Source organism: Brassica napus, chromosome C2 (assembly GCF_020379485.1).
Source record: "Brassica napus cultivar Da-Ae chromosome C2, Da-Ae, whole genome shotgun sequence".
NCBI lineage: Eukaryota > Viridiplantae > Streptophyta > Magnoliopsida > Brassicales > Brassicaceae > Brassica > Brassica napus.
Genome location: NC_063445.1, coordinates 16,768,296 through 16,791,453, shown reverse-complemented (window position 1 = coordinate 16,791,453; position 23,158 = coordinate 16,768,296). Strand labels below are relative to the sequence as shown.

The 23,158-nt window shown below is 39.0% G+C and overlaps 1 protein-coding gene and 1 pseudogene across 3 annotated transcripts; both read right to left on the bottom strand.

Moving 5' to 3' along the window:
• Positions 1 to 9,903: 9,903 nt before the first annotated feature.
• LOC106395917 lies at positions 9,904 to 10,718 on the bottom strand (annotated as a pseudogene).
• An 8,502-nt stretch (positions 10,719 to 19,220) lies between these two features.
• On the bottom strand, positions 19,221 to 20,241 carry LOC106390467 (thionin). Of its 3 annotated transcripts, none has more exons than XM_013830937.3 (3): positions 20,005 to 20,241; positions 19,729 to 19,779; positions 19,221 to 19,621 (listed from the first exon to the last, which is right to left on the bottom strand). In XM_013830937.3, the coding sequence occupies exons 1-3, from the start codon at positions 20,099 to 20,101 to the stop codon at positions 19,521 to 19,523; spliced, it is 249 nt and encodes an 82-aa protein (XP_013686391.1). In that variant the 5' UTR covers positions 20,102 to 20,241; the 3' UTR covers positions 19,221 to 19,520. The 3 variants fall into 3 exon arrangements, with proteins under 3 accessions (XP_013686391.1, XP_048603763.1, XP_022561535.1); XM_048747806.1 differs by having other exon boundaries at positions 19,729 to 19,806; positions 19,906 to 20,218; XM_022705814.2 differs by having other exon boundaries at positions 19,906 to 20,218.
• Between the last annotated feature and the right edge of the window lie 2,917 nt (positions 20,242 to 23,158).

Genomic DNA, 23,158 nt, shown 5'->3' with positions numbered 1-23,158 from the left:
ACCATCTTTTGTTCGCAGATGACACTATGTTCTTTTGTCGGACTGATCACATGAGTTGTGCCACGCTTCAGAATATTCTTACTCGATATGGAAACGCCTCAGGCCAGATGATTAACCTCCTGAAATCTACCATTACCTTCTCTTCCAAAACTCCTTCCGAGGCGAGGAACCGGGTCAAGCTTCATCTCCATATTGACAAAGAAGGTGGCATTGGCAAGTATCTAGGTTTTCCGGAACACTTCGGCCGTAGGAAACGCGATATTTTTGCCAGCATTGTCGATAGAATAAGGCAGAGATCACATAGTTGGACAACAAGCTTTCTCTCGGGAGCCGGGAAACAAGTTCTTCTCAAGGCGATTTTGGCCGCGATGCCCACGTATGCTATGTCCTGCTTCAAGATTCCGGTCTCACTATGTAAGCAAATCCAATCTGTCTTCACACGCTTCTGGTGGGATTCTAAACCAAACCTCAAGAAGATGAGCTGGATCTCTTGGGATCAGCTTACTCTCCCCAAGTCTGCGGGTGGTCTCGGCTTTAGGGAAATTGAGAAATTTAATGAAGCTCTCCTTGCTAAGCTAGCCTGGCGAATCCTCACTGACCCCAAATCTCTGTTATCTCGAATCTTATTGGGCAAATATTGTCACACTTACTCCTTTATGGAGTGTTCTACACCGAATTCCGCCTCTCATGGCTGGAGAGGTATTCTAGCGGCCCGAGATGTTTTGTAAAAAGGAATGGGTTGGCTGGTGGGAAATGGGAAAGATATCAATATCTGGACGGAGCCTTGGTTGTCTTTAGATAAACCAACCAGACCCACGGGTCTCCCACCTCTCAACTCCATTAATCTTTGTGTTCAAGATTTGTTCCTACCAAACTCCACCTCGTGGAACATCTCAGCGATACGCCTGCTCTTACCTCACCATGAAAAGGACATACTTAGTTTAAACCCGAGCTCCTTTGGAATGTTGGATACCAGGGTGTGGCTCCCAGAGCGGTCGGGCGATTACTCCACTAAGACAGGGTATGCTCTCTCCAAATTGAACGCAACACCTCCTCGTGATCAGTCTTTCAACTGGAACCAAAATGTGTGGAAAGTGGCTACCTCTCCCAAGACTAAACATCTTCTCTGGAGAATTGGAAATAATTCTCTCAGTGGGATCAAACCTTCTTGCTCGTGGTATTATGGTGGAAGGGGCCTGCAAGCGATGCGGGGCACCGGAGACAGTCCTACATGTGCTCCTGAACTGTCCTTTTGCTTCAAGGGTATGGAACCTGCTCCCAGCGAATCTGAAACCATCACCTGATACCAGCACCACGATCCCCCTGCTCTTACAGAACAGCAAAAAGACTACCTGTCTACCTCCTACGGGTGTCAGCAACCCGATTCTTCCATGGCTGTTCTGGTACTTATGGACCAGTCGCAACAAGCTCATGTTTGAGAATCTCTTACTTTCAGAAGAGGAGGTGGTGCTTAGATCTATCAAAGAAGCCAGAGCATGGCAAGAAGCGCAACTAAGAACTTGTTCCCCTACCAGCCGACCAAAACCTACTCGTAAGTCTTGCCCCATCTCATCAGTGACTCCTGGATTAGCCTGCTTTGTGGATGCAGCTTGGGATGTAAGGTCTGGTTTTGGTGGTATGGGATGGTTTTTCACTAACCGTGATACAGGGTTTATCGCACAAGATTCAACAAACCGTCGATATGTGGCCTCTGCTCTTGTTGTGGAGACACTCGCGGTTAAAGCTGCCCTTACTGCAGCCGTCTCGTCTGGTTTCCGAGCTCTCACTATCTACTCGGACTCTAAGACCCTCGTTACTCTGCTTACTTCAGGTGGCAAGTGTGTCGAGCTTCAAGGCTTGTTGCATGATATTCATATGTTATGTACCTTCCTTGAATCTATCTCCTTTTGCTTTGTTCCCCGTTCCGAAAAAAATGAAGCTGATTCCTTAGTTAAGGCAGCTCTGTTTAATCTCTCTTGTTTGGTCTCTGAAACAATGTAAAACTTTTTATTTCGAATGAAGGTTTGTTAAAAAAAAAAAAGACTTTGGTTTGTTTTTTTTTTTTTTTTTTTGACGTCAAACGGCCATTCTATTACTCAAACTTGAGGTGGACTGGGTAACCAGACCGGAACAGAAAGACCAATAAAATGTAACTTCCTATGGAAGGATCTAGCAGTCTTAGCTAAAAAATCTGAAAACTGATTGCGCACTCGTGGAACATAAATGATGTCGAAGTCCGGAAAGCAAATCAGCAGCGTCTCTATCCTTTCCAACTCTGTCGCAAAGCTAGGCCAGGCATGAGGATCCTTTATCATTGCTATCAGCTCTTTACAATCTGTCCCAAAATTCTGGCAAGTTGAGTGTTGAAGCATGTTCTCCATTGCCCACCGCAGTGCTTCGACTTCCGAATGCATAGCTGATTCCCGTCGATCGAAATTTCTTGTCCCCAACTATTGAGTGTTTCCTCCACTGGTTGGACAGTGGAGACTTTGGTTTGTTATAAATAACTAACTTATCTTTTCTCATAGAGATATACGAGCAATAACATAACAACAATTCTTCCATTTTGAATATTAGTATTCTTTTTCTTTTGTCTTTAGTTGTGATCGACAGATTCTGTCTTTTAGCGATAGGAGACAGAAACATATGCAGTTCTATGAATCTGAGCGCTTTCAAAACAGTTACGCTATGGGGCGTTTAAAAAATTTAAGAAAATATATTAATCATCTCGACTCTATAATTCTTCTTAATTTTTTTATTTCGGTATTGTAATTTGATTTATGTTCTTATATTTTTACAAGTATCAGTTGGCCGAGTAAATCCGATAGATATTAACAATTGACAGGTTCAAGGCTGAAAAATTACTACCAACTCATCATGCAGTGGATTTTTCGTTTGTATTCTCAAAAGTCCTTAGTTGAGTCTTATCTAGGAAGTCAAGTCTATCAAGTCGTCTAGTATCTAAAGTCATTTCTATTCATGTGGGGGATTGTTTGAATTCGTTTTTGACGAAATGGTTTAAGACCATTTTTCGGTAAATTTCTGGACGAAGACGTTTGTCCGAATAACCAAATATTTGACACTATGAAATAGCGTAACTACGTGTCAAAATCAAAGTTGGTTTGAATGAGAAATAGAGGTCCAAGTGGATTACTTATAAAACATAAAATGAAACAAATGTAATTTGTCCCACATTAGAAGTGAATGTTCACTTATATATATAATGGAGAATTATAAAAAAAGTTTAAAAGCTTTGAGTATATTGTGTATACTAGAAAAAAGATGTTCAGTCCAAGTTGTGAAATGTGGACTTAGAATATTGCAAACGATCTAGTAACCTAAGAATAATATTTTTGGTCTAATTTCATTTTGGTTTTGTTGAAAAGTCAACAACATAATGTCTCGTTTAATTGCCACTAATGAAAAAATAAAGAGTTGATTTGTAACAACAAATAAAGCTCATACTTATATAAGTGATAATGAATTCTCTTTATTGTCATTATTTTAATTCTCCTTTATTGCTCATGACTACTAAAAAAATGCATGTATGAGTTATGTTAGCATTGTGTCACGGCCCGTTTTAACCCAAAACGTCCATGAAGACAACCAAAGATCGGGTCGGGTCAAAGGTGAATCAAACCCACTCCACTAAGTATTTTCTTAAGCTTTAAGTCTTTTGTAAAATATCTTAGGTATGGAGAAGTGTAGAGAAGTGTAGAAAAGTGTAGAAGGTTGTGGAACACTTGAGAAGAAGTTTCACAACCGTTAGATCGGTTTGATCTGAACCGTTCGTTGAGGAAGAGAAAGTGTATATAAAGGGGATCACCCCTCACTTGTAAAGACACCAAGTTTTAATAAGAAAACACTTCTACAAACTCTCCCTCTAAAATCGTCCATACTCTCTCTCTAAGTGTTGAGCGAGTTGTCCGAAAGGCTGACTTAGCCAACCACAAGGGTGAAAGTTGCTAAGGCCGCACGATCTGATTGCAGTGAAGAAATCAGTCCGTGACAGTTGGTATCAGAGCCAGGTTCGATCCAGACAAGGGGAGACTCTGGCCGAGTGGAGAAAATGGCTAAGGGAGATAAACAAAAAGAAGGGAGCTCACAGTCCGGCGTGGAGGAGCGTGGAAGGGAGTCCACGGCCACACGTGCTGGCACCCAGCGGGAAAAGAGTGTTTCTCGTGAGGCTCTGGGTGTGGCTGTGGGCGAGATGGGTGAGAAGCTCGAGAGGGTCGAGCATACCGTCACTGAGCTGGAGAGTGTTGTGTTCGGTGGGCTTGAGGAAGTCAAGCAAAATCCTGCCGACTTGGACTCTCGGTTCATTCGGCTCGAGGAGCTGGTGACGGGATCCATGCAGGCTTTGCGTGATGACATCGAGGGGATGAAGGCACGCTTTACTGCGATGGAGGAAGACATCACGCTGGTCAAGAGGGCAAGCGCAAACGCTGAAGCCGTTGGCGGAACCAATTTTGGTAAGGTTAAACTTCCGAAACCAAACCGGTTCAACGGTGTAAGGGACGCCAAGGAGGTCGAGAATTTCCTTTGGCAGATGGAGATATACTTCGACAATCTCAACGTGGTGGCTGAGAATGCGAAGGTGAAGGCTGCGACGTCCTACCTGTCGGACACAGCCATGCTATGGTGGCGAAGGAAACATTCCGAGATCGAGCAAGGAACATGCCGGATCGATACTTGGGATGATTTCAAGAAAGAGTTGAAGCGGCAGTTCTACCCGGAGAACGTCGTGTATGAGGCTCGCAAGAAGTTGAGGGAACTTCGACAGCGTGGCTCGATCCGGGACTATGTGAAGGAATTCACAACGCTCATGCTTCAGATTCCGAACATGACCGCGGAGGATCTTGTGTTCTACTTCACTGATGGACTGTAATCTTGGGCCAAGCAAGAGTCGCAGCGTCGGGGAGTCAAGACGGTGGACGAAGCCATCGCGGTGGCCGAGTCGCTAGTTGACTTCCGTACCTCTGGTCCGTCCGAGTCCTCGAAGAAGAAGGAGCAGGTCGTGGCCAAAGGTGGGGGAGCAAAACGGGATACTGCCCGACCATCCAACTCAAGGAGTTTTGAGAAGGGTGCTCGTCGGGAAGACTTCGAGGCAAGGAAAAAGTCCTTCGTTCCAAAGGGAGGATGCTTTGTGTGCAAGGGGCCACATGCGATGAAGGACTGCCCGAAGATGGGGTCGTTATCGGCTATCATGGAGTGTCGGGACACCGAGACTCCAGAAGAGGAACCAGGGAAGATGGGGTCGTTGCAACTTCTCAATGCCCTGAAGTCTAACCCGGTAGTGAAGCCGACGGGTAAAGGGCTCATGTACGTTGAAGCTCGGATCAACGATAAGCCGACCCGAGTGATGGTGGACACGGGCGCCACTCACAACTTCATGGCGATAGACGAAGCTGTGAGACTTGGTGTCAAGTGGTCCAAGAAGGATGGTTGGATGAAGACGGTGAACGCAAAGGCTCAACCCGTCAATGGGGTAGCTCGAGGGGTCGGGATGAAGCTGGGAAGCTGGAGCGGCCCGGTGAACTTCTCAGTCATTCCCATGGATGACTTCAAAGTAGTCTTGGGAATGGACTTCATGAGACAAGTCTCAGCCATACCCATGCCTGCGTTGAGCTCGGTATGCATCCTCGAGAAGGGATCACCGTGCATGATTCCGGCCTTAGAAGAGAAAATCGATGAGACGAGGCAACTATCGGCGATGCAGCTCACCAAGGGGGTGAAGAAGGGTGAACCCACGTTTTTGGCCATGATGAAGGTGGAGGATGAGCCCAATAACGTTGAGGACATCCCTCAAATCATCAAAACCGTCCTTGAGGAGAACAAGGACGTTATGCCGGCAAAGTTGCCAGAGAAGCTACCACCGAGGAGGGCGGTGGACCACCAGATCGAGTTGGAGCCAGGAGCCAAACCACCATCTATGGCGCCTTATAGAATGGCTCCATCCGAACTGGAAGAGTTACGGAAACAACTCGATGAGTTATTATCGACGGGGAAGCTGAGACCGTCGAAGGCACCTTATGGGGCCCCGGTTCTGTTCCAAAAGAAGCATGATGGCTCATTGAGGATGTGCGTGGACTACCGGGCCCTTAACAAGGTAACGATCAAGAACCGTTATCCCATTCCGCTGATTGCTGATCTATTCGATAGGCTTGGTGGGGCAAAAGTCTATACGAAGATGGACTTGCAGAAGGGTTACTACCAAGTCCGGATAGGGAAGGGGACGAGCCGAAGACTGCGTGCATAACGCGGTATGGGTCTTTCGAGTGGCTGGTAATGCCATTCGGTCTTACGAACGCCCCCGCCACATTTTGCACCCTGATGAACCAGATCCTACAGCCCTACTTGGATCGGTTCGTGGTGGCATACTTGGACGATATCGTTATCTACAGCAACTCGATGGAGGAGCATGTGGAGCACCTGCAGACCGTATTTCGGGTTCTCCGCGAGAACGAGTTGTTTGTGAAGCGAGAACGAGTTCTTTGTGAAGCGAGAGAAGTGTATTTTCGCCACCGAAGAAGTTCAGTTCCTTGGCCATGTTATCGGCCATGGAAAGCTGAAGATGGATGAACTGAAGGTCAAAGCAATTATGGAGTGGGAGGCCCCGACCAAGGTAACGGAGTTGCGATCTTTCCTTGGTCTGGTCAACTACTATCGTCGGTTCATCGAGGGGTATTCAAGAAAGGCGGCACCACTGACGGACCTTCTCAAGAAAGGGAAGACATGGGACTGGTCCGAACCGTGCCAAGAAGCCTTCGAGGGACTAAAGACCGCGGTAAGCCAAGAACCTGTCCTTGCCTTACCTGACTTCAGCCTCCCTTTCGAGTTACACACGGATGCCTCCGACTTTGCCATCGGGGGAGTGCTGATGCAAAATGGACATCCAATTGCCTTTGAAAGCCGTAAGCTTAATGAGACTGAACGGCGGTACACGGTTCAAGAGAAAGAGATGACTGCGATAGTCCACTGTATGCGAGTTTGGAGACACTATCTTCTTGGGGCACATTTCTCGGTCAAGACGGACAACGTGGCGACGAGTTACTTCCAGACCCAGAAGAAGTTGTCCCCAAAATAAGCAAGATGGCAAGACTTCCTGGCTGAGTTCGATTACACTTTGGAGTATAAGCCAGGAAAGGTGAACGTGGTGGCCGATGCACTAAGTCGGAAGGCAGAGCTGGCAGTGATGAGCCAAGTCGAGGGGACCATTATGGCTCGAATCCGAGAGTGGCTGGAACGTGATCCAGTCGCTAGGGAGCTGGTGAAGCTATCCAACGAGGGGAAGGTGCATCGATTTTGGGTAGAAGATGGGTTACTCTACACCAAAGGTCGAAGACTTTATGTGCCTAAGTGGGAAAGTCTTCGACGAGATATCATTCGGGAGTGCCACGATACGCGATGGGCGGGCCATCCGGGACAGAAAAGAACGATGGCACTTGTCGAAGCTGGATACTATTGGCCACGGATGAGGGATACCGTGGAGCTTTATGTGAAAACTTGTCTAGTCTGCCAACAAGACAAGTCGGAAAACAAGCAGCCCGCGGGATTGTTACAGCCACTACCCATCCCGGAGCGACCATGGGACTCGGTCTCGCTTGATTTCATCAGTGCGTTACCTAAGTCCGAAGGGTTTGGATCCATCCTGGTGATTGTGGATCGATTCTCTAAATATGGGACGTTTGTGGCTTGTGATCGGGACTGCACTGCGGAAGAGGCAGCAAGGGCGTTCTTCAAGAACGTGGTAAAACTTTGGGGACTGCCTCGGAACATTGTAAGCGACCGAGATCCCCGGTTCACTGGGCGCTTATGGACAGAACTGTTCAAAATACTTGGGACGGAACTGAGCTTCTCAACAAGCTTTCACCCGCAATCTGATGGGCAGACCGAAAGGGTGAATGCCTTACTTGAAAGTTATCTCCGTCACTTTGTAAGCGCCAACCAACGGGACTGGGCGAAGTTGCTGGACATAGCTCAGTTCTCTTACAATCTTCAACGCAGTGAGGCGACAGGACGGAGCCCGTTCGAGCTTGCAACGGGACAGCAGCCATTGACTCCGCACACCTTGGCCACGCCAAGGATTGAAGGGAAGAGTCCCGGAGCGTTCATAATGGCTAAACAGTGGGAAGAACATGCTGACCTTGCCCGAGCATGTTTGGAGAAATCCCGAAAACGGATGAAGAAATGGGCAGATGAGAAGAGACGGCCTTCGGAGTACTCAGTGGGCGACCTTGTACTTGTGAAATTACTTCCACAACAGTTCAAGGTATTCCGGAGCCTGCATAAGGGCTTAATCCGGAAGTACGAAGGACCGTTCGAGATAGTTGGGAAGGTGGGAAAGGTTTCCTACCGACTCGACCTACCGGATACACTTAAGATCCATCCGGTCTTTCATGTTAGCATGCTGAAACCGTACCATGCTGATGAGGACGACCAAACCCGAAGGGTTTCGACTCGAGCACCACCTGTGGTGACTAAGTCTTATGACAAGGAGATCGAAGAGGTTCTGGCGTCCAAGGAGGTAAGGAAGCGGGGAGTCCCGAGACAGACCCATTTTCTCATCAAGTGGAAGGGACTTCCAGAGGCAGAAGCAACATGGGAACCGGAAGAAGACTTGTGGCAATTCCGGGACATGCTGAAGGCATACACGGTGACGAGGGCGTCACCGGCTTAGGTGGGGGAGGATGTCACGGCCCGTTTTAACCCAAAACGTCCATGAAGACAACCAAAGATCGGGTCGGGCCAAAGGTGAATCAAGCCCACTCCACTAAGTATTTTCTTAAGCTTTAAGTCTTTTGTAAAATATCTTAGGTATGGAGAAGTGTAGAGAAGTGTAGAAAAATGTAGAAGGTTGTGGAACACTTGAGAAGAAGTTTCACAACCGTTAGATCGGTTTGATCTGAACCGTTCGTTGAGGAAGAGAAAGTGTATATAAAGGGGATCACCCCTCACTTGTAAAGACACCAAGTTTTAATAAGAAAACACTTCTACAAACTCTCTCTCTAAAATCGTCCATACTCTCTCTCTAAGTGCTGAGCGAGTTGTCCGAAAGGCTGACTTAGCCAACCACAAGGGTGAAAGTTGCTAAGGCCGCACGATCTGATTGCAGTGAAGAAATCAGTCTGTGACAATTGGCTATAAAAGTCAAGTGCTCATTACCTCCTTGAGATATAGATTCAGACGAATCACATGAACAACAAATCTCATCTCCCACTTGAATAATATATTTTTTTTGTTTATTGAATCTGAGATTGCAACACAGAAATAGGTTCGACATGTTATATTTTTCAGTGATGGGTGATAGAAATATATGCAGTTGTCTTCTGAGATTTTAGAACCCATGCAACCATCACAGTACAAAATGTTTACAGGGTTAAGGAAAGAGTGTTCACCTCTGCAAATCCGTTTTCTTTCCAAATTCTTGTATCGATATTTAATATTTATGGATTTATTTATACAAATGCTTTACAATATTTTGTTCGTCGTATTATACAATTTGCGTTCGTACATTAGAGCATCAGCATTAGTGAATCCCATCAAAGGGGTTCACAAAGTATTTTTTTATTATTATTTTTTTTCTGTTTGATTTTTGTTTTCAAAAAAAAAAATTAATTAATCATACCAATCGCGGGCCGCCACGTGTCGTGGGGCCCGCGCTACAGTGATTATCCGGGTTCAGTGCAGTGAACTCCCAAGAAGCAGGTTCATTGCTTTTGTTTATTTTAATTTTTTTTTTTTTGAAAACTGTGTGAACTCCCCATGGAATTTACTGATGCTGATGCTCTTAGAACCTAATTATAAAAAACAATGCATGACAGATTGGAAAATATATTTTCAGTTTTTTGAGGGTTACTGGAAAAAAATTAAAGAAAGGACAAGATCGGCTGATGAGCTGATTCCATAGTAAACTTAATCTTGAGAAAAGAAAATAATAACAATCTTCAACATTAGATTCATTTTTCTTTTTATAAAAATCTTTATGATCAATCAAACCAAATTAAACCCATGATATTTATTGATACGAAATAGAAGGCATGATCGACAACCTTCTACAACTACAATTACATACACAAACCAGAAGCAGCTTATTAAAATACTAGCACACACTCTGAACACAACAACACCACTCTGAAACTTTAATTTTGTATATCTTCGAGGATATGATTGCTTAGGCGGTTTCAACTGCAAGCTTAGTAGAGCCATTAGTGCAGAAAGCAGAACATGATTTGGCACAATCTTCAATCGCTCCATCTCCAATTTCACTTCCACCTAGTCACCAAAACAATATTACAATGAGTTGTTCTCATTTGTTAATGGCTTGGGAAGTTTGATTTACCGGAACCTTGGAGAGTGGTCAAAGGAACGCACACAAATGTACACCCCCAACTTGCAGTATTCAATGACAACATCAGCTTGAGACAAAAATCAAACACATACAATTAGCATGAAAAAAATGCCCATCTATATATAAATAACTATAGAAATTTTCAGTTTACCAGAGTTTTCGAGACGATTCGCGAGAAATCAGGAAAGATTATGCAATCAAAAATTCGTAAATAAAAGTCCACGGGGATACCTTAAGCTCTGCATGAATCAAATCTATTTCTATCTCTAGTGGTACGGCAACATCTCTTTTCTGCTTCTACTTGAATTTGCGCCATGATAAGACTCATTATGATGAGTACACTTAAAATCACAAATTTGCCTTACATCTTTTGATTGACATTACTTGTTTGATCACAAAATGTATAGAAAACTCTAATTCCAGTTTGCACGAACATTGGTCCAAATAAATCAGCTTCTATAATCCCCTGTATATTAATAGAGAAAAATTTAAAAATTATAACATGTAGTTTGTACTAATTAAAAAAGTGACCATCTGAGTTGTCACGTAGTTGAAATGCTAATTTTGTTTATGCGGTTTGAGAATCAATTGATAATTTTGTTAGTCCAAAATTAAATTGCTAGGAAATGTTAATTATATTATATAGTATGTCTATTATGGATCATTCATTTATCAAATTAAAATTATTATATATTCGTTCCTTAAATAAAACCTACAGAATTACCTAAGGTGATTAAGATATATATGACCATTAATGATTTTAAATAATAAAGATTTGCTAACAATCTGTATACTTTATATCATTTTTGTTTAATTATTTATTATTAAAATAAATTACAAAATTACATTAATCATATAATAAAAATTTATATTTTTTATATGTTGTATTTTGAATTTTTCAAAACAAGTATAAATTACTAAAACTGTTAAAAGTCCCACATAAACTTTTGTGATCAAATTTTAAATTTTTTTCTATAATAAGATACAATGATTATAAAATCATATGAATAAATAATTTTATTTTAATAGGTGTTTATGTTAATACGCCCTCCGTTTCAGAATGATTCATGTTTTTTTAAAAAAAAATGTTTCTAAAAGATCCATATTTTACCTTTTCAATGTATGTAATAATGAAAAAAAATGTAAATTTCAAAGACATTAATTTTATTTACTGAACTTTGATTGGTTAAAAATCATAAGAAATGGCTAAACACGGAAAATAATGCATTTATTGTCAAACTTTTACGTGTTTTCTTAATAATAGTGAAAACTCTAGAATATACATTATTTTGAAACGGATGGAGTATATATATATATATTTCATATCGTTTAAATTAAACTATACATAATATAAAAATACATACTTATATTTTGATATCTGCGTTGAACATATATTGAAAAGTTAATATTTTAATTCTAAAATCTTCATTGTTTTTTTTAAATGATTATAAATTATTGAACCCACTAAACATTCCACATTACAAAAAATCGTTGATGTAAAATTTTGTTACACAAATATGCAAATAATCATAAAATTATATGAGTAGAATCCCCAGTTAATAAATATTCATATTAAAATTATACTATATATCTATGTTAATATCATTTAAATTTAATTATATATCATATACGATAGATAAAATTGATTGTTTTGATTTATTTACCCTAATATGGTTGCGAATAAACAAGAGTGGTCGTTTGATTTATATGTGCACGCCAAATTTATTACATAATAGTAACTGAGTTCTTAGTTATTTAATATATAATACTTATTTTTATTTAATATATAATAATTATTTTATTATTTCATAATATGCAGAAAAACATAAAATAAGTAATAAATATAAAATATTTATTCTGCATAAGGCGCATATCTTAACCTAAGCATGTATCTCTTTAATAATTTTAAATCTTAAAACATTCTCTAAATCTCAGGTCAAAATAAAATAACGAAATGAGAATAAACTCAAAAATCAATATTTATATCGAGCAATAACCAAAATGAAAAAAAACGACATAAAAACGATTAAATATTGAAGATAATAGGATTGGCAAGTGAACGTAAAAATCTCATAACCATAATTAACTTTTAAATTTCTAAATCATGATATAAAACCGAACTGGCATAGTTTCATTGTAACCAAATAGTAGGCCTGAGATTTTTCTGCCTAAACGTTAGGTTCTTATGGGATAAGTAATTTTTTGACCTAAAATATTTTTAAAAATAGGATCAGCTCATTAGTAAACAAATTATGTAATTAACAAAAAGTTTTAAAAACAAAATTTAAGGGCCAAAATATTAATTCGATCAAAAATATAAATTTTATTTTCCATACAATATTTCTTAAATAATTTTCATATAAATTTACCATGCGCAAATCGCAGATCTTATCCTAGTCTTTATTAAAACAGAGTTCCAACTGTTTCCTCGCAAGGGAGCCCAAATCGCTAATGAGTAGTCGTCAAATACTGGTTAGTAGCATATTTTTTTGAGTTTGGTTGAGTTTAAGTATCAAGTCCGGACTAGGTTACTTAAAAGATCACGGGTTAACCGGCTTCACTTTTAGAAAAAAATAATATCAAATCTGTTATAAATTATGGAGTGGATTGCCATTAAGCAGACCAGACCCAAGACCGGCTCAATACCTAAAAGATGAAGAGATGGCCGAAGCCCTAGAAAGAGGAGAGAGAAAGCCAACTTCAGGAGAGAGAAAGACGGCCACAAAGCTTGGAGAAAATGAAATCCTTTCCTTTTCCTAGTAGCTGTAATCTTTCCATTATTATGTATTAGTAATTTTTCTAATCCTAGTGAGTTTAGGTTTTGGATACTTTCCATTTATCTTCATCTTGTAATCCTTATATAAAGGAACCCCCTTGATCATTAATAATAACACAGAAACATTTAGTCTCTAAAATCTCTAATTACAACACGTTATCAGCACGATAGACTCCCAAAACCCTGAGAAAGAAAAACCCCTAACCTAAAATCCGTCACCCAAAAACCCTAAATCAGGCGCAACTTAAAATCGATCTATCTCTCAAACCCTGAGGAACCAGATGACAAGCCACATATCATCTTGAAGCTCTTGACGAGGCGAATCCATCAGCGCAAACTGTTTGTCAATCCGATCTCAGACGCGCCAACACTTGCAGAAACAATACGCGGCGCCGTCTTGGTCTATTGGAACCCTAATCCCGAAGAACCCTAAATTGTTCTTGCTTGCGTTCCAGCTTGCAAACACCCGATCAGATAAAGCCCTTAAGCGTTCCTGATCCTAGACATTCGCAGCTTCCTGTTCACAACAGAGCTAGTCCAGTTCGCATCACAACCAGCTTGAGTTCCCAATCAACCAGCTCGCGAACTCGATAAGAAGAAGACGCGTCTGTCTAAGCCTCATCTCACTACCCCGACTGCACGCGTCCGTCTCAGCCTCAACTCGCGACCCCGACTGCAAGCGTCCATCTCAGCCTCATCTCGCGACCCCGACTGCAAGCGTCCGTCTCGACTCGAGACCCGATAGGAAGAAGACAGCTCGCGTCCGCGTCGCAGCCCGCGTCCGAGGTTCATCCGTTCATATTTGGAGGTCCGGTTTCAACAATCTGCAAAACAAAGGTAATCCTAATTCTGAGAACATGAATCGAACCCTGTTGTTTTGTAAAGATTGAAACCCTAAAAGATCATCTCTAAAACTAAAAGCCATAGGTTAAATAGATCAATCCCCTATGAGTAAATCGAAGCTCTATAAGTTCGATCTAAAACCTAAAAACGAGATTGATCCATTGATCAATTAAAATCAGAACCTTAAAGGTTTTTGAATCTCAAATCAAATCCCCTTGATCAAAGATCAAAGTTTTCGAAATCCCCTAAAACCCTAATTTTGGAAAATCGATTTTTAATTTTGATTTGAAACTTGAGTATTTGATTGATCGCCTAGAGCTATGATTAAGATTGTTTTAAAACTTGAATCTGAATCTTGTTTAAACTGAAACCCTAATCTCGAATTTAAAATCCTAAAGGCCTTGAAACCTTAAACTTTAAAGATTGATTTAAAGAATTTACATATTGAATGAGAGTTAGGTTGCTAGATTATTTAATTCTAAAACCTAATAGATATGCAACTAAGAAATATGATTGAATGCATCTAGATCCCGTTTTGTATATGGCCGTGTGGCCTAATACATTGTTCATACTTGCGGTCTTGTGCCCTTGATTGATTAAAAGTCATGTGGCTTAGTGAATATCAAAGTGACCGTGTGGCCTAGTATCCGGATGGTTATATAAACCGGATTGCATCATGATATGATCCTTAAGATCGTTGTATCTTATAATGGTCGTGAGGTATAAGCATCACAATGCAAAGCCGTATGGCCTAAGCATTATAGAGAGAATTATGAAATCATGTGCACTGATTATTTAAATTGGTTGCAAGAATTCTAAATCAATGAATTGATTGATAACATGATTTCAGATGCCGAGATTTGAACCCATGGATTATGCCATTCTAAATCTCTCTGGAGATAATTATCTAGAATGGGCAATGAACACTTCAGTTACTCTGAAATCAAGAGGACTCGGAAGGAGTATCATTCAGAGTGATTATGTAACTAGAAGTGAAAAGTTAAGAACCACCTCACTAAGGAACTGAGAAATTAGTATCTACATATTGAGAATCCTCATGACCTTTGGGCAAAATTAAAGTCCAGATACACTATGGTATTATTACCAAAGGTCAAACATGAATGGATGAATCTCAGATTCCAAGACTTTGAGACAGTGGCCGAGTTTCACTTTGCCTTGTCCAGGGTCGTGTACCAACTGAGATTATGTGGAGAAGAGGTAACAGATAATGATTGTCTATTCAAGACATACTCCACATTCCATCCAGAAGATTTATTGTCAAAACATATCTACATAGAAAGAGGTTCTACCACTTACAATGACCCGATCTCTTACCTAACGGTGATTGAGAATAACAAGGTACTAAAAAGGAGCAGTGAGATGAGATATCCTGATACAAATAAGACTGATATGAATCAGGATGAATCCAAGGGAGCCGTGTCCAATATAACTCAAGGAGTGGCAGGCATGTCTATTGACTAAGAGGGATCTCGACATTTTATTTTAAAGTCCTTGATTTGTGATTTGCTTTAACCTAATTGTCATTCACGATTTTGTATATACAATGGAATTGGTTTTGAATTCATTATCTTGCCTGATCTTACTTGAACATACGAATGATTCTATTTTTGCCTAAAGAGCATAATACCAACTAAGAAATCATGAAAGGGGTATAGTAAGCCTAGTAAAGAAACTATGGCTAAGGCATTGCCTTAAAAGGCATTATACACACCCAAAAGAACATGTGACCCATTGAAGTTATAATGTATGGTTTCCAAGTAGAAACAATGGGTAAGGAAGGAAACAAGTTCCTTCAGATTTTAAGAAGAAAAACACCTAAGACCTTAAAAGAAAGTGGTCGAGACTATACCTATGATCTCTACTGATCAAAACTATGCTACAGATCAGTATGATAAAGAGGCAAGAGATGTGGTAACCATATTGAGATAACACCACGAAATTTTACACTATATAGCATGATAGGATTAGTCATCCTAATCTAGAACTTGATGCAAAGATTGAAATTGAAAAGGCACAAAGAGTTATCCCGTAAAAGATCTCACGTTGTGAAACATGTACACAAAGGGAAACTCATTAGGCTTAATTGTCCCAAGCACCACGACCTTATAGTATGGTCATGAGGGGGAGAGAGGATAAACCCATGATCAACACTACAAGTTCGTGTACTACTATAACGGCCAAACCATAAAGGCCGTTACTTGGCCATGTTATAAATGGATCGGTCATTACTCGGCCATAAAGGACCATTCCTTGGCCGTAGAGGCCATGATACAAACGGCTAAACCATAGAGGCCATTACCCGGCCGAAGAGACCATGTTATGGTCGGCCACAAAGACCATCACCTATAAACGGCTTGGCCACGACTTGGCCATGATTTGGCTGTATAGTGCAGGCTTGGCCGCATTACCTATAAAGGTTCGGCCATGTAAGCCATTACCTATAAGACTAAGACTCTAAAAGTCTATAAGCTTGGGGACATTATGTTTTACATGTATAGAATGATAATATGATCATATGCATCAGGCCATATAAGTGAGCATAGATATACCCATCTCAGATTGAATACGGGTCATAAACCAGACATACACCATCTTAAGAGATTTTGAATAAACCACCACATACATACATGTGCCGTCTAAGATGGAACCTCAGAAGAGGATTGGGAATATATAAGAATAAGATCTTCTCCACAAATTCAAAGGACCGTGAGCCAAAACATGGGTGATTAAAATAGTGGCCAGGTACGGATTACATGAAACAAATGAATCCGTATATTCAATATTAAAGGAGAAAGATTATAAGCTGGACAAAGAAAGATTAAAAAGTAAAAGAATGATAAGAATGGTTTTAACCATCATTGTCTTGGCAAAGATCCTTGGACTAGAGATTATAATTTAAGACGTCCAAAGAAAGATTATATAAAGCTAGCTAATCGAAATGCCAGACACTGACCCGAGAAATGACTAACCAGCTTAGCACCAAATGAATGTCCTAGAAGAGACATAATCAAGTTGCTATAGAGTCTATACAAGATAGACCAAGTGTTCCATAAGATAAAGGAATCTCGGATAGAAAAGAATGGTGCATAGAATACAGATCCGAGATTATAAGAGAAACCATACCAGACAATGAGAAAAGGCTGCGCAGCTACACATCTAAGGTACCAAACCATGTAGTCTTGGGACGCCAAGCTACTAGGTAACAAAGGTCTTGGATAATAAGATCTCAAATCTATAGATCATGTCTGGAACATAATGGAACCACATGAAAGTGTCAACACACACACACATTTGTATAAAGATACATAAGAGAATAGCACTTGAACATAAAGAGATGAACGAGGATCATGAACCCACGAAAGAGTACTCATACAATCATAAAAGATCATAGAGATTAGAAAAGATAAAACGTGGAGGTTCAAAGTATCTAAAAGAGAGATGGGCGTATTAGCCATATACATATACAGAAACGCCATATGATAAACCAGTGAAATAGATGGATCTTGTGAGATAAAGAAACCGTGAGAGAAGGCACATGATCACGAGGTCTAAGAGTGTTCATGTCTTCCTACTTAACAGCATTAGATTATAGCTTGTTACACAAGGTACTCACAGAGGTCAAAGGAACATATTATAAGGAGATAAACTCCTATGTGGTGGATGCTGCTACAGATTTTTGAAATTGACAATGGTCTGGTCATAAGAAAGAAATTAGATGCAAATGATGTAGTAAGCAGCATATGGATCACTGGATAAGATGAAAGAACAGCTTCGTTCCTAAGCTGATTCATGGACTGAAACATAAAGCAGCTGCATATAATATGTAAAAGAAATTGATCACGCATGATCATTGATCTTGGAGTTGTATAAAAGACAATCGAATACAGTCCATACATTTGAAATTCCTTGTGATTATACTAAACCTAAAAGAGGTTAGTAGGCATAGAATAAATCTATGTGGGTGTCCGACCAAAAGCATTCGGCTCCGGCCCTTCAAACTAAAGATGTTCGACTCTGTCCGTCTAAGGGCGTCCGGCTCTTCAGCAAAGAACGTCTGGCTCTTCTACTAGACGCGTCCGGCTTTTAAGACTAAAAGGCGTCTGGCCCTTCTTCTTGATCACGGGCTAGTAGAGATAAAAGATCAACCGGATACAAATGTATTGTAGTCCATAAGCTTGTAAGAGCCGAGATCTATGACCTAATAATATATATTTCAGTGTGTGATATAATCCACAGCAACAGAGGTCATGAGACACCATCAAGAGATGGATAAAGGACTACAATGTCCGAGATAGATATGGTACTACCTAAAGCAAGAAATATCGATGTCCACATGTGAGATACATGAGAGTGTTTTCGGTCGCAGAGCTATAATAAGAGATTATAAACTCACATCAATGATTATTGATCTTGAACACTCATGAGACAAGTAGTGGACATGTATAGACGAGGTCTATGACCTAGACATGGATCGGCCAGATCGAAACATAGGTTCATGATAACCATGTCTAGTACATTGTCCATAAGTACTTATTTTGTCCGACCAAAGTAAAGAGTTAAGAGTAGACGATCACGTCTAGATTATGGACATATGCAAACACGATTTGCAAAGACCCAATAGTAATCTTTGAGGACAATGTGATTCACATTGCTTAGCACATATGCTTTACCGGGACACTCGATGTCAAAAGGCATGAGAAACGACCTAAGAGGTCGAAGTGGTATAGTTACGGCTTAGTAATGAAACTGGCCGATTACTTCCCATCCTATACATACAAGAAATATCACGCACAAGATGTGTAGAATGTAGAACCTACACTGAGGTTCACATCAGAGGGAGTAGTGCGTGTTGTACTCTTTTTCCTTCATCATGGTTTTGTCCCACTGGGTTTTCCTGATAAGGTTTTAATGAGGCAACATGAAGCGTACTACAAATCCTGTATGGTTATGGCATCCAAGGGGAAGTGTTATAAATCATGGAGTGGATTGCTATTAACCAGGCCCGGCCCAATACCTAGAAGATGGAGAGATGGCCGAAGCCCTAGAGAGAGGAGAGAGAGAGACGACTTCAGGAGAGAGAAAAGCGGCCACAAATTTTGGAGAAAAGGAAACTCTTTCCTTTTCTTAGTAGATGTAATCTTTCCATTATTATGTATTAGTAGTTTTCCTAATCCTAGTTAGTTTAGGTTTTGGATACTTTCCATTTATCTTCATCTTGTAATCCTTATATAAAGGAACCCCCTTGATCATTAATAATAACACAGAAACATTCGGTCTCTAAACTCTCTAATTACAACAAAATCTTCATTTTAGTTTCTTTTTCCTCTTATGAAAATCTTTATGACCAAATTAACCAAATTTCAAACCATGAGAATTATTCAATAGGAAGTAGAAGGCATGATCGACAACCTTCTACGATACACATACAACCCAGAAAGAGCTTTTATTGAAATACTAGCACACAGCTCTGTAAACACAAGAACAACAACTCTGAAACTTAGATTTTGTATATCTTCGAGGATATGCTTTTTAGGCGGTTTCAACTGCAAGCTTAGTAGAGCCAGTAGTGCATAAAATTGAACATGCGTTGGCACATTGTTCAACCGCTCCATCTCCAATTTCACTTGCACCTAGTCACCGAAATAATATTACAATGAGTTATTCTCTTGTCTTTATTATTCCAAGCAATAGAATTGTGATAAGAATAATGTTAATGAACTTGTGGAGTTTTATTTACCCGAGTTCTGGACAGTGGTCAAAGGACCACACAAGGAGGATGTACATCCCACTTTGCAGTATTCATTGACAACATCAGTTTGAGCCAAAAAATCAAAACACACATGCAATTTGCATCACAAAAAAACCAAAATGTCCATATATATCATCAGAAAAAATTACAGAAATGTCAGTTTACCAGAGTGTTCAAGACGATTTGCGGGAAATTGTGGTGGGCATGTATTATGAGGAAAACTTATGCAATCAGTAACTCTTAAACAAAAGTCCAAGGGGATACCTTGAGCCCTGCATGAATCGAATATATTTCTAGCTCTAGTGTTACGGCAACAGATCTTTTCTGCTTCTACTTGAATTTGCGCCATGACAAGACTCATTATGAGTACACTTAAAATCACAAATTTGCCTTCAATCTTTTGATTGATATTACTTGTTTGATCACAAAATATAGAGAAAACACTAAGCTTGTATCGGTGAAATGGTGATGAAACCAGATTCGTTTATATAGATTAGTTGTACAACAATTTGTCACCACAAAATTCATTTATTTAATGCTCACGCGTGGTATTTATGTAGTGCATGGGTCAGTCTCAGCAATTTGTCTCAAATACATGGCGTTTGCTAGAGTAGACACTACCATAAACTACTTCACCTCCCAGAAACTTATTTCAAATCAATGGCATCCAGAGAATCATTTCATTTGTATTCCCGATATTTTTCTCTAAATTGTCCACTTCAATGCTAACCAAAAATTTGTTGAATTTTGATACTTCATATATTTTCTTAACAACTAGTTATACAATTTTCCACCACAAACTTCAATTAGTTATTGCACCGATGGCTACCGAGTACCTACCCAGCAATCTTTCAAATTAATAGCGCTTGTCTAGATATTTTATTTGTAAAAATAAAGAAAATGTTATGAGAACGAAATTCAACAAATGGATCTGGAGTAAGTTGAGGGTTTTCAGTTAATACAGGAAATTGGGTATTATGCTCAAATTACCCTTGAGCTATTCTGCAATTTCAGAGCGTGAAGTAGCACTTAGGGATAGATTTTATGGTTCACGTAATAGATTTGAATTTCAGAGTAAGCTAGAACAATAATAAAAAAAACAGTAAAGCAAACAGTAAATAGATTAGTTGTAAGACAAATGAGAAAAATGCAAGATCCAGAGAATTCAAATAGACCAGTCAGAATTGCAAATAATAGAATGCTAAGGGGTTATGAAGAATGATTCTAGAACTCAAATCACAATGATAAAGTTAATCAGTTTTCGCTACAGAAATTATCTACATCTATATCCTAGAATTTCAGATCTCTCTGCGAATACATAAAACTAAGACAAACATTAAGTTCAGATTTGATATGTTCAATAAATTCCTAAACCAAATCCTTTTGTGAATAATTATTTATGGACTTTTAACGTTAAAAACCCTCAACTAAGTTTGTTTTGGGTAAAAACCCCCAAACTAAATATTTAACGGAAAAAACCTCAAACTAACTTTATTTAATAAATTAAACCCTAACAGGTCATAATTATCGTTACACCGGTAAATCTTTAGTTTAGGGGTTTCTACATTAAGTAAACATAGTTGAGGGGTTTTACCATTAAAAATTGAAAAAAAAATCAAAATTTTTATAATATTATCTAAAAAATTAGTAACTGAAATTTTCAAAATTAACACTTTTAATATTTTTTGTAAATATATAAGTTTGATATGTTTTGAACATCAACATCATATATGTATAAATTTAAAATTTAAAAACCTAGAAAATATAATAAAAAATTATCTAAAGATTTACCTGTAATAAAATTACAAAAATGTTAAAAATGTAAAAGACAAAAAAATATAATAAAAATTATATCTTAACTAGTAAAAATGTAATAAGGATTTACATGTAATAAAATTACTAAAAGGTTAAAAATGTAAAAAATAAGAAAATATAATAGAAATTACATCTTTTCTAATAAAACTGTAATAATAAATCTTTAGATAATTTTAATTATATTTTCCGAGTTTTTACATTTTTAATTATACATATATAATGTTGATGTTAAAAACACATCAAACTCATATATTTACAAAAAAAAATAAAAGTGCTAATTTTGAAAATTTAAGTTACTAATTTTTAGATAATATTATAAAATTTTGAATTTTTTTCTTTTTTTGATTTTAATGGTAAAACCTCTCAACTATGTTTACTTAATGTAGAAACCCTCAAACTAAAGATTTACCGGTAGTAATGGTAATTATGACCTGCTAGGGTTTAATTCATTAAATAAAGTAGTTTGGGGGTTTTTTCGTTAAATACTTAGTTTGAGGGTTTTTACTCAAAACAAACTTAGTTGAGGGGTTTTCACGTTAAAAATCCATTATTTATCTCATCAAGATTATTTTATGCAATCAACAACCTTAACATTAAGATCTATCAATGATGAAGATATTTATAGATAACGTTAGCAATTGTATCAACTTAACAATTCATCATAAACCCTAGAAAATCATATATCTAACAAGGTGATTACTCAGGCATGGTCAAGGAAAGCATAATCAAAGTCTAAATAAATTGCATTAAGATAAAGATATAAAAATATTATAATTCCAAATCAATCTCTGAATGAGTTTTGATCTTTCTATCCAAAGCTCTCTAAAGTAAATTAATCATAACTAAAGTGTAACCTAGACAATGGATTAAGAAAATATAATATAGGGTAAAAACTCGGCTAAGGCACTTTCAAATACTGGAAACTTTTGGACCAAAGTGCAATTTCTCGAAATATCATAAAACTCGCGTCGGTTGGTCATACAGCATGGGTGTCGATCGATACCGGACCAAATTCTCGACTCCGACTTGATGTTTTCAGCATCACTTCTCTCAAAACTCCAAAAAGCTTCAAAGTCTCCAAAATGCTCCATAATGTACATGATCCTGCAAGACCCTAAAACGATGGTTAAATCCCATAAAACCATGATACATAAACTCCACCAGACTTATCATTTGCTTGCCTTAAGCAAAACAGAGAGCAAAACTATGGAAGAGGTGTTAATACGAAGGAACACACAAATCCTTCAGAACAATCACTTTCTCCATTACCTATTGCAAGCGACATCAAATTGTACCGACCTTAGAAAGTACTTCATGTAATATACCTAAGCTTAGCAATCAAGCCATTTCAGTCCACAGCTCGCAAGAGTTATCCAAACGCATCATCACTGACCTCATTTGAGAGCCTTATATGAAGTCTCATCTTGGGGTATCAATCAAATGACACATGGACTCTTACCCATTTATGATCGCACATACATACTTACTTTGGTTCCTTTCTTTTCTCTTTTCCCACTTCTCTGAACCGTTTTATCTCTGTTTTTTTTTCTTCTTTTCCAGCTTTGTCTGATCATTCCATTTGTAGTAAAATAAATGGGTCATC